This window comes from Neopsephotus bourkii, unplaced genomic scaffold (genome assembly GCF_033783945.1).
Source record: "Neopsephotus bourkii isolate Nb327-2 ecotype Australia unplaced genomic scaffold, CSIRO-AGI_Nbou_v1 NB_1120, whole genome shotgun sequence".
Lineage (NCBI taxonomy): Eukaryota > Metazoa > Chordata > Aves > Psittaciformes > Psittacidae > Neopsephotus > Neopsephotus bourkii.
The window spans coordinates 4,398,083-4,416,235 of NW_026901606.1; the positions used below are offsets into that span (position 1 = coordinate 4,398,083).

The 18,153-nt window shown below is 40.9% G+C and overlaps 2 protein-coding genes across 2 annotated transcripts in view; one reads left to right on the forward strand and one right to left on the reverse strand.

Moving 5' to 3' along the window:
* TMCC1 (transmembrane and coiled-coil domain family 1) overlaps nt 1-18,153 on the forward strand; it is a 120,797-nt gene that overhangs the window by 3,698 nt on the left and 98,946 nt on the right. Inside the window, exon 2 of the mRNA XM_061362518.1 lies at nt 13,045-13,104. The gene's annotated coding sequence lies outside the window, so the exon portion shown is untranslated. The remainder of the gene's footprint in view (nt 1-13,044; nt 13,105-18,153) is intronic.
* TRH (thyrotropin releasing hormone) lies at nt 2,578-6,230 on the reverse strand. Its single transcript, XM_061362531.1, has 3 exons — nt 6,106-6,230; nt 4,870-5,088; nt 2,578-3,689 (listed from the first exon to the last, which is right to left on the reverse strand). Exons 2-3 carry the CDS (start codon nt 5,063-5,065, stop codon nt 3,115-3,117), a joined length of 771 nt encoding a protein of 256 aa, XP_061218515.1. The 5' UTR covers nt 5,066-5,088; nt 6,106-6,230; the 3' UTR covers nt 2,578-3,114.

Sequence of the window (18,153 nt, forward strand, 5' to 3'; positions counted from 1 at the left end):
CTGCATTCAGGTAGGATATCCATTATAGAGAGAAGATGGCAATGAAATTGCTTCCTTTGATGTGGCAAGTTGAATCCTGGTTTACCTCCATCCGATTTTGCAAGAGTATTTGCTTGATTTATTAAGTCCAGATTTCCCCTCTTTCCAGTTCATGTTAACTTGAGGAATGTGCAGTGTATGTTAGCTGTGAGTGAAAGAGGCTGAAAATAAACTCAAGAGCCGTCTTTGCCTTTTGGCTAGGACTGTTCCATTACATTAGTATCTAACATGCCCTGTCTCTGTCAGGAATCAGTATCATGCTCCAGCATACCAGTGTAATTTGTGATCCAATCAGATTCTGGTTCTTAGGGGAGGCTTTACCCTCCTTCAGTCTGTGCTCCTTCATCTCATGTAAGCAGACAGAGTGAATTGGCAGATAATTGATAAATGTCCTTTTCTTGGTTTCCCTCTTAGGACTTTAAAGCTGCAGTGTTTTCATCAAGGAAAACAAAGGACAAATGTCTTCACAGAGGTATAAAAGTAATCGCAAGGCAGGAAGATAATTCCATTTTCTCAAGGAACTTTCCCATCAGAGGTCTTTGTATTCAACCTGAATCCTTCCTCATGACCCTTGTAGGACTGCAGAGTTCATGCTTTTCTTACTGGGAGGGAAGTGCGACTCATCCACTTATCCATTTCCTAAAACCAGAAGGATTTCTCTGTCTGCATCTTTTGTGCCATGTCTCTGTACAGTCTGGAGTTTGCCCACTCATCCCTTCTGCAGTGCTTCTCCACGTACCTGATTTTTATCATAGTTATTATTCATAGCAATGTCCTGACCAATGCTTTGAAAGTACAGCTGGCTGTTTAATGCTAGCCAAGTGAGTTACCAGGCAAGCAGTGACTCTACTTCAGCCATGGTGATGATGTTGTCAAATTTTCTCCAACTAATGAGTCATTACAGTTCATTTTGAACATACTAGTAAAAGTTGTGCTTTAGGAATCACATTCCCGTGTCACAATGACTGGTAACATGCCAGAAATGTAAACCTGTGGTAAATAAAGAACTCCTCTGTGCATGGTTGGTTTAGTGTCATTGAAAGCTGGAAATAAGATTTTGCATGACTGGTGCCATGTTAGGGCGAGTGCACAACGTTGGGTTTTCATGCTTCTCTCCCTTTCCTGCCTTGGCTTTCTTGTAGCAGCCACAGCAGCCTCCTTGTCTTGCAGGAGCTGTGATGCATTTTTGCTGTTGCCCATGTTTAGCCACTTGATAACTTTTTCTTTCCAGTTTTTCACTTATTTGGGAAATTTTATAGCAGTGGTGGTGGTCTTGTGTAGTAGTGTTCCCTGAGGTGTGAGCAGCACATTCCTTCACTGCTGGAAATAGTATGAGAAATGGTATTCTTTAGAGACATCCTTTTTTCCTTCTAAAATGAAAAACGAACATTTTAAAAGGCATCCCATGCAGAGAGTGTGCTGAAGGAATATGAAGTGCATGGAACGTTCCCAGCTGCCTCCTCTGAGGATTTCTTCAGCACTTGTGAATTAGAAAGCCCCTGTCAATAGGAGAGCTCTGTGTGTCCTGTGCATAGACTGTGTTAAGCGCTGAGCAGCCTGGGAGTGTTAACATCAGGAAAGCTCATTGAGATGATCAGGGTAACTAAACTGTATGGCAAAACTAACTTCTATACCTGAGGAAATGCTGTGAGGCCCTGAGTGAGGAAGCAAACAGTCATATCTAGAAGGAACACTCAAAGCACTAATGTGTTGTGATGGTATTGAGAAGGATGAATGACAGTGGTAAACATACTAATTTGTTTATAAAAACATAGCATTTTAGTGAAATACAGACAAGAAGTGATGCTATGAATAATTCAGTGCACTCAGTAACCATGTATTAATTACAAAACCCTGTAAAGCTATTTTTTAGACTTGTGAACAGGAAATCAGACTTCTGGTAAAGTTCCCTGTGAACAAGGTAAGAAGGTTACTGTGGATTTAGCCCAGACGCATAACTTTGTGTGTCATACAGGTAGCAGGTGTAAAAAGGGAGTCTATCTATAGGCAAATCATCCTTCCACTTCAGTAGCAAAAGTTTTATATATAAACATGTGCTAACCACCAGTATGCAAGAAGATTGTGCCTAGAAAAATACTCTGATGTTTATATTTATTTAGCTTGGGTTGGGTTTATGTTTTTCTCTCTATTACAGCATGTTTGCACAACAGTAAGGACACCCAGAGTTGATTATTGATGTTTATTGAATGATTCATTTCAAACACTTTGGGGAATCTCACCACAAAAGTAAAAGCATTCATTTGAGAAGAGAGACATCAGAAATCCTTCTTGGAAGAAAAGGATGTCTGCTTGTTTAATTTTTAAATGTCTGAGGAGAAGGCATGATTTCAGGTGGCGTGACTCAAGTGTGGACACACCAGGGAGGGAGTTCTGCTATAGGGTGTACACAGGTTCACAACTTGCGTCTGAGATGCTCTGGGATGTGTTAATGCTTTACATTTTGCAGCCTCTTAGGTGAAAACGGGCTTTATGTGCCAGTTCCAAGTCAAACTATAAACTCAGTCATCTATTCTGTTCAAGTTGGAACAGTTCCTATCTCTGTGCTTGCTGTCTAGACAGATTGTAGCACACAAGGGTTCAGGTCTCATTAATGTATCATTTTGAGTTGAAAACCTATTCAATTTAATTTTGAAACAACTCATGTATGTTGTTCTTTTTTTTCTCCCTCTCCATTAATTTACTGATTTCACTGATGTGAGAAGAAACCTTATAATTATTCCATTTTAGCAGCCTCAGAACAGATATTTAATAGCCTGTTTTAGTAATTTGGAAACAGGAAATTGGACACACATAGTGGTATTTTTCTGGGGTCTGGGCCCGTAAGGAAATAAGCACTTTTATCTTTCTGGAGCAGGTGAGTTGGAGACTCTCAGTACTTGCCTGACCCATGCAAATGTCCCCCTCAGTCTCTTTATTTTAAGTGTGTGACAAAGCCGTTAATGCACTGAAAGATGGGTGCAGAGATCAGCAGCAGGAAGCAGAAAGGGAGTGAACAGAATTTTTTAGTGATCTGGCAGCTTACTTCACCAATGCAAAGGATACACAATGATTTTCTCATTCTTCTGTTTCACTCTCCCATGCTGATCTCTTTCCTGGGTGCTGACGTTTTTCTTTACCAGCATTTTCTACTAGATCAAGCAAAAAGCTGCCTTTGTTACAGGTGAAGGACTCCTGAAAGTTGCAGGGGCCTGCATCATCTGGGCTGTCAAAATTCCAGTGCTTTTTTCCAGGGTGCTGGCGTTTCTCACCATGTCGATCATTTAAGTCTACCTCAGCATTCCAGCCTCTCTTGCTAGGACGCTGGTTCTTGTAGATCAGGTACCTTCTGCCTGGATGCTGTCTTTTGGATAACTCATTCAAGTAGGCCAGCTGTGAACTAGGGTTGTCAGCATCCTGTGCCAACAGTGACCTTCTGCCAGGATGCTGTCGCTTTTTCAGCTCCAGAGAGCTGTCAAGGTCATCTTCTGCCTCTCTTTTCCCCGGATGCTGCCTCTTCTGGATGTCTCCGTAAGATGTGTCTTCCTCAACATCTCTTTTCCCAGGATGCTGTCTCTTCTCCAGCTCACTCAAGTACTTTTTCCCAAGGTGTTGTCTTTTGGAAAGCCATTCTGGCAGAGGCGCATTTGATTCTGTCCATGGAAAAGAATAATGTTAATGAGCCCCCATAGTCCTCACTAAGGTAGTTGAAATGGGAGTTTGTGGAGTTGTATGGTGCAGGACCATTATCTCATGCTCATTATGCCCATTTAATTGCACAGGTAACTGCAAGTATGGTCTTGAATTTGATCACTCCAGATGGCATCTGTTAAAACAGTTCTGGTACATTTTTAGCAAGGATGATTGACACACTAGGAACTAGCTGCAGCCAAATGGAAAGACATGCAATAATCGAGCCTAATGTGTTGATACAGGTAAATGTGTCAGATTCAGGTAAAGGGAGATGAGTAAAAGATGCTGAGCAGCTGGAAGAAATCAGCTGCAGAAGCTGCATATGGTGAAGAGCTGGAAATCAGCATGAGGCAGGGAAAAGATAGGTCTGACACACAAGTAGAAGAGGGGATATGGACATCTGAAAGCCAGCTCAGTATTTCCAGCTACCAGTCATAATGCCACCAGTATCTCATGCTCATTCTTAAGCTCTTTTTAGTATTTCAGGTCTTGGACCAACATAATCAATTTTCAGCATTCATGTGAAGAGGGAAGAAGGCTTTTTCTATGGCCAAATGAGCCAGCTCGTTTTTCCACTCTGAAGGAGCTTTGTGCTCCTTGGTGGCAGGCACCTCTGTGCTGCTTCTTGCAGTCTGATTTGTTTCTGCTGCAGTGACTAGTGAGAGCAGAGCACCTGCAGGCTAGGAGAAGCAGCCTCTGCATTCCCAGCCATGGGAAAAGCCCACCTCTGCTGGGGTGTAGGAACCAATGGGTGGAGGTAGCTGGGGAATGGTAGCACTCCCACCTCCAAATAATATTAGCTATGGGGTCCACAGTTGGGGAATGTCCTCCATGTGTCCTCTTAGAGCTTCCCTAGGGAAGTACTTACCAGACAAGCAAGTTTTCTGTGATGGGCTTCTACCTTTTTATTATGCAGCAATTGCTTAGTGATGGTACAGCATTGCCTAAGCAGGGAGATTTTAGAGAACAGTGGCTTTTGGGAACTCTGTGTCAGTGTATCGCAGCAGATTTCTTATCCTTCCCTTTCCCTTAGAGTAAGATACATATACATCAGAACCTGAGAACTATGCATTGGATCTAATTATCTCAGCAAGTACTATGCCAGCAAAACTAGATGAGTGTCCCCAGTGTAATACATACCTTTATTAATCTCTCCTTCCTTTTCAGCTTTCTTGAAGACAGACTGGAGAATGAGGCTGTCAGATCTCTGCAGGATGTCATCCAGGGGACTTCTTCCCATGGTCTCCCTTCCCTCTGGAAAGGGTGGCCTCTCCTTGAGGCACACACCACATAAGGTCAGGCAGAGGAGCAGCAGTGGCAGCTGGATAGATGGCATTGTAGGGTTGAGGGTTCCTGCAACTTTCATGGGAGAGAGATCAACAGGGGAAGACGATGAAGCAAACAAACCTAGCAATAACAGCAGTATTTCCAAACACTGAAAAAGAAACATAGCACTGCTGTAGGGATTCAAGGCTTATGAGGGTCCTTCCTCAGTTTTGTTACTAACCTCTCAGTTTGTTTTATATTCTTCAAAGAATCTGTGAATTCATCACAATTAAAACCGGGCACCTGGTTGTTTTTCTGGCAGAATAAATATGGACATTTTAACCACCGAGCTTCCTGATGCACACACAGCTCTGAAAACTAATGATTTTGCTTTGCCTTCTGCCACAAGGCAAAATAATTTCCCTCTTGAACTCTGTGTTACCTGTTGCCCTGCATGAGTGAGGTACACACGCATATATCTGCACTAAAAATCTCCAGCAGGCAATTCCCTTTGTTAAGGGTTCAGTTTAAACAATACTGGGATTTGCAGCACTTTCATTCCACCTCTAGTTAAAGCCCAGCTTTAATAGTCCATTAGTTTTTAATATCTGTTTCTGTGTATTTAAAGGAGCTATGTGTCTGTGTATTGGTCATTATTGTAAGAGCTACACTGTCAGAGAGATTTCTTGCTTTGGGGAAGCACCTCATTTTTTTCAGAGCCATAATCATGCCCTCCATTACCCATTGCCCAGATAACAAATGCTTTTCTGTTTCGTCTAGCTAGCACTGGACTTCCTAATGCACTTACGGATTTATTTTCCAGTAAGCAGAGTTCCTTCAGTAGAATGGAATATGTCTTTAATACTAGTATAGCTGGCATTGGGCTTAATTGTATCTTCAGAACGTAAAAGAAATGCACAATCTTATAAAGTTCTAGACATTTTTAGAATAGAGAATGAATTTATTACCTCTCTTGATGACAGGTTTCTATCACCTCCAATGAAGTCCTTCGATAAAAGCCCTAAGAATATCACATAGGCTATTTGGCTCAGAGCAATCTTTAGACAGAAAGTTAGAATCAGCTAAAAAGGAAATTATTTGGTAAATTACCTGGTTTGTAGTTTCAGATTTTTGCTTGATGCATCAGCCAAAAAGAGGTTGCTTAGTCCCTTAAAGCTGTTTGCACATCTGAGCTCCAGACTTGCCCTTTTTCTTCTACAGACACACGCAGCATCCAATAGAACTGTTGCTAAGTTCTCTTTGGATAGCTTGTGTCTCTGTTCTTATACTGTACTGCCTCTGGACCCTTCATGCAAATAGCTGTGAGGTAATTTGATGTGTTGTGCTGTTTTCAGGGTTTTTTGCCAGTGTCAGAGATCTGCATTTTGAATGCATTTTAAAACTCTGATAGTTATTTCCTGACCTCTGTATACCCATGCTCTAATCCCAAAAATGCTATTTTTCTGTTCTTTAAAGAGATTATGTTGAATTTTTGATAACACAACATAGAGAAAATGAAGTTTTTCTGTTAACTGAAAGAAGCTTGTCTATCCTCTATTAAGGAAGCACTGTGGAGTAAATGCAGAGAGGCAGGCAATTTATCAAGGGAGAAAACCAATGAAAAATTTTAATGGATTGTATTGACATAACTTTATACCACTGGTTCTTATTCTGAATGACCATTTTTGGCTCACAATTCTGTATTTTCTTGGCATAGGCTTCCATAAACAGTACATTAGACTATGGGGTGCAAAGCATTAGGTATTAAGATATAGTTACGTTGCTGCTACGAGTTTCAAAAATCATTATACTGTTGTAACTAGAACTAAGACTCCTTCTCTTTACCCTGTCTATTTACGGTATTCTTCCACACAGTACTACTAAAAACAGACCATGCAGGGGGCACAGATAAAGAGCTAGTGATTCTTTGATAATCTTAGTGATCCTGATGACAATATGAAGAACTAAAACTGGAGTACAGATTGCTCACAGTATTGCAGCAATTTGGGACTTTTTTATTGTTGCTGCATGGAAGGTTTCAGCCAAGTGGAGTCAGTGGTTTTCTGCTTTCCCATTTACTACCATTGTCATGAACACAAACCACCTTTGTATGTCCCTCTCATCACTGCCATCAAGGTGTTAAAATTTATAGTCAGCAGTAGCCAGTGACAAAACCCAACAACTTGTCACCATGGCTTGAGAGCACCTTTCTTGGCAGGACACTGGTGTGTTTGCAGCTCTCTAGGGTGCTGTGCCACAGCCTCAGACAGAAGGGATCTGGAGATACCCTGGAAAGCTCTGCATTCTATTATTTTTTTTACTTGGGCAGACTTGTGGGTGTCTGGCCCCTGGTCAGAACAGCAGTAGTAGCTCCAAGCTGGCTTCTAGACATTGTAGATGAGTTCCTGGTTACCAGTACAGGTGTTCTACATAGCATAAAAATGCATGTAGATCCCTCATTCCAACAGGTAGGGGATAGGAATTCCTCTTCTCTTAGGGATATCCACTATGCCAGAATGAATAAGAGTGAATAGGAATGAATCCAATGCGAGTGAATAGGAATGAATCCAAAATCCTACACTGTTGCGTACACTGCTCAGGGATTCCTTTCCCCTAGGAGACAACTCAAAGGGAATGTGTTCTGAGCATTCTGAATCCAAAAGTCAGGCTCAGTAAAATACTGCAGGGTGTAATTTGGCTTATATTCTCCTTCATTTTACAACCATAATTTCATCAAAGAAGTTCCCTTATCTCTTGACAGAAACAGAGTGCCAAAGATTACTCATGGAAGCACAAGAAGGGAGGTCAGTCTCTTTCCATTCTCATTAAAATCTGCTTCTTGACACCTTTGGGCTGAGGACTTCCTTTAGAGAACAGGGATGAAATCCTGTGTTACAAACTACATCTCTGTGGAAAGCTGCTTAGTAGGTGCAAAGTTATATCCACAGTGCAATGGCCAGGACTTCCAGCCAAGCATCTGGCACTTTGCTCACTTATTCCTGTTCTATTTTGGACTGATTTAGTAGCTCTTTAATGCTTTGTTTAAATGGAGAAAGTTAAATTTAAGCACCTCAGAGGGTCTTTTGTCTAATGAACAATAGCCTTTTCCTATTTCACAGCTGGAAAACTGTCTCTGTTTAATATGTTATCTTTCTTTTTAGAATTCCTTTTGGCTTTTTTGGCCACATTTTTCCTGTTTCATTTTCCCTGCAGGCAATTTTTCTATTTAAAAGATTTCTGGAGGTTTATTTTAGAAGTGTTAATGTCCTTTCTTCCCACTCACTACAATTATTCATGACACAGTTGAATTCATGGTTACGAGGGAGAGTTTCTTTTCTCAAATTCCAGAACCACCTTCCAAGCTGTAATTTTCTGTCTGCCACAAACCTGCTGACACCCCAGACTTGCCCAGAGCTTGTCTCAGCACAGGGTTTGGCTCCCAGCACACATCTGTCTGTTGCTGATTCTAGAATTGCACAGAGATGTCCAACTATCATACTTCACCCCAAAATACCTAAATATATTTCAGCACCACTATGGTCCACAGCCCCTTTGCCCAGCCATTTTTTTTTATCACAGGTGCTTCAAATCCCTTGAGCTTCTTTATCAGTTCTGTTGATGAAGTTCCTTATTTTCCTTTACAACATTCTCAAGGGCACCCCAGCTTCTGAAAGGGCTTCTAAATGGAGAAACCAAGAGACAGACAACTCCAAACCCAGAGCCAGAGCCTTTTGTGAGAGCTCTGAGGGTTGAGGTTTGTGTTCCTCCTCTTCCAGCCTGCACGTTGCTTGGATTGCTCTCCACAAGCACAGGAGCCAGGTCCTCTGCTTGTCCTGAGTACTTGTCCAGCTCAGACTCAGTGCTCCTAACACTCAGCCTGATGTCTGTCACTGGGCACACAATTCTTGGTCCCTAAAATCTTGAAGGTGAATAATGAGAAAATCTGCTGGTAACCCGAGCTTAATCTCTGTTTTAAGGAATATAAACCCTTGTGTTTTGTGCAGTCAGTCAACTATGACAGCCTGGAGTTAGGCAGAAAGTTTTCCCTGGCAGATTTCTGCATTTTTATGTCTTCCTTGGGATACCTTGCTGTGGTCATGGTCAGAAATGGGAAACTGAAGTATAGTCATCCCTTTAGGAATCATGGAATGTAGGAGTTGTTCTGGAAACAGTTCTTTTCTTGAGCTATAGGATAAAATATATTGTTTTGTGAAATGAATGTGCCTCCTGCCATTGTATTTGTTACCAGTTTCACTGAGAGGTGCTGAATGTTTAAGTGCTTTGCTCTGGGTCACAGAGCTGTAGTGGCATGGTCAGGAAGGGAGACCAGAATCCATTTGCTTTTCTTCCACTCACTTAGCTTTCCCTTATTAAAAGAGCATGGTTTTTTGGTAATACATCATAAGACACATCTTTCTCATTTAAAAGGTTGCCTCCATGACATTATTTCTGTGTGCAAGGCTAAGAGAAATATCTCCACCAGGTACTTAAAGCATCCCGTTAATTCTTATTAAGAGTCCACTGTTCCTGGGACTATTGTTTCCAGCATCTCCTCTCTTTAACCAATTTTATCCTCTTCATTATTTACTGAATTCTCGTTTTTGCAAGGACTGCAGATCTCAGCTGTTCTGTCTGAACTTCCTCTTGTAAATAATGTTGTTGTAAATAAGGAAAGACTTGTTTGCTAACAGAAATGAGAGGCAAATCAGCTCTTCTGTTTTCTTGGGAAAACCTAAAATCACAGCTTATTTATGCCACTCCTTCCACTTTGTTCCTTAAATTGAACTAATCAGGAAGAAAATAAGGGAGATGGGTATCAGTAATAGGTGAACAACTCTCTTTCTGTGTGATCCTTTCTAAAATGCAGCTTCTCATGCATCAGAATATGTAAATAATTTCCCCTGCAGGAGGACATACTGTATTTTAGTGAGAGGTAAAATTCCTGCTTCTCCTCATATTGATTTTAATAACATCAGAATGCCAGAGTGGACACAGCCACTATGATCTTTATATAGTCCCTATTATTAGACCAATAGTACAGTTTTGCAAGGCAGGCAAGCTTTCAGGAATACAGACCTTTCTTAACACTGAGGAGAGGCATTTGTGCCTGAATGTTTGTTTCTCAGGACTAAAACAGAACTTGCGATGCCCCAGAATTGTCAGCTTTTTGCATGGTAGAAGTGACTATAATAAAAGGTGTATTTTATTAAATATTAATCATTGGTAGGGTTCCAAACAACTTGTATCTACCTAGTCCTCAAGATTTGTTTGGTAAGTAAATGGGTGTAGATAGTGTTTAGCAGGTTTAATGACACAGGAACTCTGTTCGGAAGTGCAGCTGCTGTAGTCACAGCCAGCACTAGCGTACGTGAGCCCCTTTATGGCTGACATGCCCAGCGAGAGGAGCTTCATATAGCTAGGAGCACAGCATGTCACAGCCCAGGTGGCCTGTTGTGATTCATCAAAACCCACAACTGTTGAGGACTAATAGCACTTTTGTTTCCATTCATTTTCAGTCATTGGTTATATACAATCCAGGAGGGGAAATGAAGGCAACTCCTGTCCTGTGCTCCCTGTTTCTTCCAGCACTGAGCCCCAGCTGTGGTGCTTCTGCTGTTGCCTACTGCAAGCACCTGTGGTGGGAAATACTTGTGTCTGATGTGAGCTCTGAGGCCTTTTGGGGGTAGCTGCTAGTTAAAGCCAGGTGAATAAGCTGGCCTAGAGAATGGGTTTGAAATCATAAGAAGCCCTGCTGGCTAATGCTGAGCATCACTTGAAACATGACCTGAAAATGGTGAGGAACAACAGTTAAGGGGCTCTTTTGAAGACTGTAACTTCCAGTTGACACCCTCTATCTCAAAACTTCCAGAAAAGGCAAAACCTTCTCCTCTAACTGTAAGCCCCCGAGTTCTGTAGTTTTGCAAACACAGACTTGTTGAAGCTTAATCTTTTGAATTTGTTTAAACTAATAGAAAATCCCTTGAGGAAACTTAATGTAGGAAGAGATTAAGTCTTCTGTTTTAAATAATGAATAGGATGAGTATTGAATGAGATGAGAACATTAGTTTCTGTGCGGGGAAGCTCTTAATAGAATTACTGAGTAAATTCCACGTGGAATGCACACAGCTCCCGTCACCAGTTTAAGTCCATAAAGGCCAGGGAAGGCTATTAAATTAGAGGGAAGAGGAAGTATTCCACATAGCATTAAAACTGTTGCCAAAAGTATAACATGTTGCTTATAACAGCTGAATTGTTTTGTAGTTTCATGAGGAAGCAAAGCCAAAGCATTATGACAATAATCCCACATACTGGTTTACTGACAGACTTTTCAATATTAAACAGCATATTATGGAGCCAGAACTTGACAGACTTAATTGTATACTTAAGAGTCAGCCTAACTCGCAGTTCGTTCCTTCTGGGATGGTGGCAGTTTGAAATTAAAGATCTCAATGGATTCGCAGTAATGTTTCTTTATTTTGTCATTATCTCTGCAGTGTTTATGCAGGGTCATTTCTAGAGCTTTCTAGTCAGGAGAACCCTGCAATTTGGGAATAAAGTGGCCATCTTCAGAGAGATTACCACTGTGCCCTGTCTCTTGTTTCAGGCACAGTCCAGGGTTTTTCAAACCAAATAATGTCACTTAATGAAACAAGCAAGACCCTGTGCCTCCAGGCACCAAAACACCTCAGCTACTCAGCCTGTTGCTATTTCCCAGCTAATGACAGCACTCAGGAGATTCTTGTTCACTTCCAACAGGAAATCAGTCATTGGACAAAGCAAATTTACACCTTGATATACCTTGCAAAAATACTGGTTTTAAACTGGGGCAAGTTTCATGATGTAGCAAGAAGATATTCAGGGAAATTTGATTTGGTATGATAGAAATGGTGGTCATCCAGTTTCCTTTTAAGAAGTAAGTCTGATTCATGCTGTCATGTACCTTGCAAAGTCAGTTGGAGGTTTGTAAATAGGAAGTCACTACTTCCCATAGCAATTAAAGGGATAACATGATAATTTGTTTCCTCTATGCTGTTTCTTTGCACTTGCTGCTAACACATCCTCCTTATGATAGACAAGCCATAACTGGGTGTGAAAGGGAACAAACTTGTGTGAGTGAGAGAAGAGCTGATAAGAGATTTAGTGTTTGGTGCATTTGAAATTGCTGCTTTGGAATTTGAAGTCACCAGTCCTCAGCTTGCAGCTAGTTCTCCTGTCAGGTTCATTGGGAGCAACCAGCACAGACCACGTTTGAAACCCCCACCTCCAGTCCCTGCTTATTCAGAAGTCAAAGGTACAAGGCTCAGAAGCTCCTGAAAGCTTGACATACATAGTGCTTGCTGAACAGAGACCACTGTGGGAGCACAAATAAGATGGAGTAAAAGCAGTGCGAGAAGTTCCAGAACTGGCCCCTGGGGCTGGCTGTAGAAATCTTCTTGAAATTCAGACTTTTCTATTGCAGCTTTTAAAATGGAAGAATTTTATTTCTTATTGTTGCTTGCAGTTGCTGTAAAAGACAGCTGTTCATCTGTATAACTTATTCAGTAAAGTGACCTCAAGCCTTGCTTAAAGGATGCAGTGCAAATGTGATTTGCCTTCAAGTTGTCCGTCTTGGTCTGAAAAGAGAGGGAACTGTGGCCAGTGGCAGGACCATGCCAGCGAGGCAGCTGCATCAGTGCCTACCTATACACAGCAGCCAAGAGCTGCTGTTCTTAATGGGGGTGCCACCTGCAATCAGATGTAGAGAGGAATTCTGAATAGGGATCTGGTGTTACTAACAAAGTTAATCTCAGGTGCCAGTCATATCAGCTTCTCTGGTTGAAACAGGTAACATTTACTTCAAGTGTTCCCCTCTGTTATTTCTCTGTACCTGTGACTATGCATATGCACTTTGTGTGTGCTTTTTACTAATGAACTGTTCCTGACATTTTCACGTGGCTTTATTGTTCTTAGTGGTTACTAAGTTATTTGGTCAGCTCGTTTTATGAGGAGTTAAATTTGCTTACCCTGTGGCGTTCTTCCTGCAGTAAGATTACTCATTTTATCTTTTAGGCTACCAACTTTTAAAGAGTCCTGCAGCACATCAATGGTCAAGGTCAGAATCCCGTTATGGTAAGTACTATAAAGAAGTAGAATTGAAACTGTCCATCCCAAGAGAGTTAGAATGAAGTGCAGCTATGTACATACATCTATATATGCATATATACATACACCTTCATAGACCTACACCTACCAAACACGTATATACACATGTGGGTGTAGGAACTGATTGAGCAAGTGAGAGGATGTGGTAATTATGTCAGTTGTGTTGAACATAAATATGTTATTTCAAGAGCTCTGGTAGCTGTAGATCATCATCAAGCTCATCAGGGCTAGGTTACAGTGGATTTGTAAGCTTTGATGCAGTGTTTCAAAGGGACTTCAAAGAAAGAAGACATTCATTTTATCTTAGCAAGTATTTCTTCCCCTGTGTAAGGACAAGCTTATAAGAAAGCTGGTCACTTGGCATTACCAGCAGGATGAAAACAAGTGGAGTTTTTGCTCTTCTGATTCCAGCATGAACCATTTATGGGAAGGTCTTAGCAAACAGTAGTGATACAGTCTACAGTTTCTGGTACTGTCAATCCCACTGCCTCTGCAAAGCATGTAGCAAAGAGAATACTTATGGCCTTTTTATTTCTTTCCCTTGCACTCATCACTAATGGCACCAGTGAACGTGGAATCTGTTACTTAAAATCCAAGCCTTCACTGTATCAAAGGTATGGATTAGTGTCTAGAAATCAACTAGGAAATTCTACAGTTTGTACTTGGTTAATCACGGAAGCCACCAGAGATCTAATGCAGTACTTAAATGTGCACATTATGTAGCGCACAGGAGGTCAGCAAGTCTCTTCTTTGGAGGGTTGAGTGAATTACCTGGTTAATGAGGGAACTTCAGAGTCCTCAGTTTAGAACTGTTCCCCTGCCCATCATGCACAGTCATTTTCATGAAGGTTGAGACACAACAGAGACTTTAGGGGGAGGAAGATGATCACCACAACCAGTCGTTCAAGTAAGATGATTTTCCTGTTATGCTACTAGCTACATAATGATGAAGACCTTTATGTTATTTTCATCTTTATGACTTTCATAGTCATTGTAATAATAATAGGCTTCTCCACTGGTGCTTAAGGGTTCATTTAAAGGAAACAACAGTGAGAATCAGTGGGTATTCAGATGCCATTTGGGGGCAGAGATTATAATTAAAGCTGTTTGATAGGCCAGATACTGGATATTATGCTTTATGGGACAATAAAGACATGTACATGTCTGGTGAGGTATATGCTGAGACCAGGAGTAGTACTGGCTTTTAGAAGGGTTCTGTGATCTTCTCATGGCTTCTTCACATCTGCCCAGCTGGCACACTGTGCATCCCAAGGGAAGCTGAGTGTATGAATATTTAGCACTGGAGTAAAAGTTTCTTGAGTCATTTGATACCTGCTTCTGCTGAGAAGACTGTAAGGCACAAAATCTCTGTGCTTCTCAACTCTTCTGTCACCCCACCCCCTGTGGGCCTTTTCAGCAGAGCCTAAATATGAACAAAGATACATTTTAAAGCAGTTAGAGAATGGTTTGCAGATGCAAACTGCAGCAGCTGGTGTATTTTTATAAGCACCAAGCTGAGAGGCCACATGGTCATTTGGTTAGAATGGAGTCTGAGAATTGGGACAACTGTATTCTATTTCTGTCTCTCCCAGTGAATTGCTCTGTGTCTCTTAATGGTGCGTTAATGCAGAATTCCAACTGTAAAGTGAGACTTTTCATACGTGGTATCTGAAATTAGGTGGACACTTGAATACTTGAGGTTTGTGTTCCCTATCCACAAATAAGTGATAGTCATATACTACAGTGACTTTATATGCTTGTGACGTGCTTTGAAAGTCTCAGATCATGACAAAAGAAGTCAAAAGTGTTGTTAATAGTTGGGTTGGAGCTTTTTTAGGAAGCAGGTGGAATTCACCAAGCCCAGTGGGCCTGGCGTGCAAATTTAAGTCAAGAAAATGGTAAGTAGAAAATCTGTGTTTGATTGGACTCCAGTGAAGCTTTGGTGTGACTGTTTGTAATATGAACACTTTTCTTGGCCCACAAATGATGATGTTATTGCCTATCCTGTTAAATGAGCAATTTCACTTGATTCTTTCTACAAACCAATAATAAGCAGTTTTATCCTCCACATGTCTTTATTTTCTTGTCTGTAGCTGTAACCAGATTTGAAACAATCTGTGTTGGCACCTATATGGTATGATGGAATTTTTGAATGCATTCCTGGAATGGCTAGTGATGGTTTTCATATCCTTGAACACAGAGATAGCTATAATGCATTGGTGATTTTCAGCTTGTGGTACAAGACAATGCAGGGTTTAGAACAACTTCAAAGGGAAAAGTCATTAATGAAAGCAATCCCTTTGTTAAATTTGCTTGGTGATGATCTGTAGGTCACCTAGAAGATGCTTGTAGATCTAGGGACTGTTTCAAAAGAAGTAAAGCAACTATGAAGAGTAAAAGTTTTTTATACCTCCATTTCCATGACTGATTCAGAGGCATCATGGGAGATGTGGAGTTGAATGTTTCATAGCACTGCATCTTTGTAGCTATTACTAAAAAATGTGAGCCACCATTATGGCATTTGAAATGGCTTGTCAACAACAAGATGCTGATAGACTTTTTAAAATACTTTCTGGAAGATCTCAGCAATAACCTGTAATTCTTTCTGAGCCTCCACAGCTCGTGTTGAGTGAGCAAAGCTCAAGTTTTATTGCATGCAGAAATGATGGAAATGCCAAGGATTGCCTGATAAACAGATAGTGCCATTGATCACCAGCTGTACTTTATAAACACAATACCTTTGTCATTTGAGTAACAAATGATCTCTAAACCAACACCACAGTAAATCTTACTGACCTTTTACAACTACTTGTGCTTTATTGGAAAACAGTAACTCCATCTTCATTAGAATCACTTTCAGTTCTGTATGATGCCAGGTACTGAGCAAAGTAGTTATATAAATACATGCTTGCATAGGAAGGAAGAAGGCATGTAGCACTTTGCTTGAAGGTACGTAGATAGCACTGGTCAGTACAGCCTGTTAAGGAGGAACCCAAAACCAGTGCTAAACTGATACCAAGTTAACGGTACCCACATCCGTGAGTGTGTTGCATAGTTCAGCTGGAACTGGGTTATATTAAGCATCTCTCATCTCCAGCAGAGGTTTGCTTCTATCAGTGATGGGAACCTCTGAGGTAAACCAGTATCTGATCACACAGTAAATCATAGCAGACTTAAATTGCAAAGTTATTAAGTCTTACTTTCTGGTAGGTGCAGACCACTTAATGACAAGGTCAGTGATGGATTGTAGTAGAGAGTTTGGGGACCTCACAAGGTAAACCAGCATCTGATCACACAATAAATCATGGCTTATTTGGGCTTCCTGTTTCAGAATTGCAACTACATGGTGTTATTGTTTGGACCTTCCTAGTATAATACTTTAGCAGTGTGCAGGACTACAACAGCTTTGTTACCACTAATTTCTATTGTTCAGAGTTTGCAACTGCCTGGCAAATTGACAACATAAAAAATTAAAAACAGATTAATCATAGAATCATAAAATAGTTAGGGTTGGAAAGGACCTTAAGATCATCAAGTTCCACCCCCCTTGCCATGGGCAGGGACACCTCACACTAAACCATATCACCCAAGGCCTTGTCCAACCTGGCCTTGAACACTGCCAGGGATGGAGCATTCACAACCTTCCTGGGCAACCCATTGCAGTGCCTCACCACCCTAACAGGAAAGAACTTCCTCCTTATATCCAGTCTAAACTTCCCCTTTTAAGTTTTAACCCATTACCCCTTGTCCTATCACTACAGTCTCTAATGAAGAGTCCCTCCCCAGCAAACTGACAATTATGTCATGACATTTTCAGAGGTTTATCTTTCCCATCTGGATACAGACGAAGTAGCCAGGTTTGCTGGAGTACTCATTGTCTTGGCACTTTTGTCTTCTGAAGATCTGACAATGTATGTAACAGTGTCAGCCTCTAAGTGTCAGGTATGTCTGAACAATGGTCCCCTCTTTCTGGGTGTGAGAGTGGAAACAGAGTCCTGTTACAGCATGTGAATCAGCTTCAGCCCTTGAGGAAGTACAGAGCTAGAGTAAGTCTGTGATTTTATCAGTTCAGGTGCTATCTCCATGAAACTCAAGTGAAAAGATCAAGTTAAATGAGTGATGTTGCATTATCTTGTTTGATATCGCTAGAGGTTGCTAAAGGTCTTTGGTTATTTAATGTTTTTCTGCTTCAGAAAACACGTTAATGTCCTTGATCACATCGGTGCTGCAAAGGCACTGAGATAAACAAATGACTCATGAAGCAACTGCCTATTATTTTTTCTTCAATACAGGAGCTAAAAAATGAAGTCGACATTTAGTCTGAAAAGAAAGTTTTGTTTTAGTGGTGCTAATAAACTAACGGTTTTGTGAAGTTTTGAAGATTCTGGAAGAAGTTTCCTCACAAGAAATCTCATTGAAGAATGTTCAGTGGATGCTACAGCAGTTGGTAAATCTTCTATTTTAAATTGGCACTAGCAATGTTTGATAGCCCAACAGAACCAAATTTCACCCTATCAAAATTCCCTTGATTTCAGGTTCAAGACTGAATCAGGATTGGAGTTGAGGCAATAATTTCAATGGAGTTATAGTATGGGTGAATTTACCTAATTTTGAAGATTAGGGGTGTTGGTTTGGGTGTTTTGGTTTGGTTTTTGCTTACGACTAGGAAACAGTCTATTAATACTTTCTGGGCCGAGTAAATTTTCTATCTGGTCAACAACAGCAACTCCTCTGTTCAGTGGCATTTCTTTCCAGAGTCTGGCCACCAGCTCACAGTCATCAGGCAAGACCATTCAGCAGGCGTTAAAAACTGATTATTAGGTTCATCCAAATAGTAATAATTCAATTTGAATAAAACTGTGAGAAATTAATAAGATGGAAAATAAAATGGCAGTCAAATGTGAATTTAACCAACCTTACCACTTAAAACATGTTTTACAGATTACTGCTAAAAGGACACTCTTCATGAGTGTGTGCAGTGTCAGACACATCTCCTTACCTAGCAAAGGGATTCAG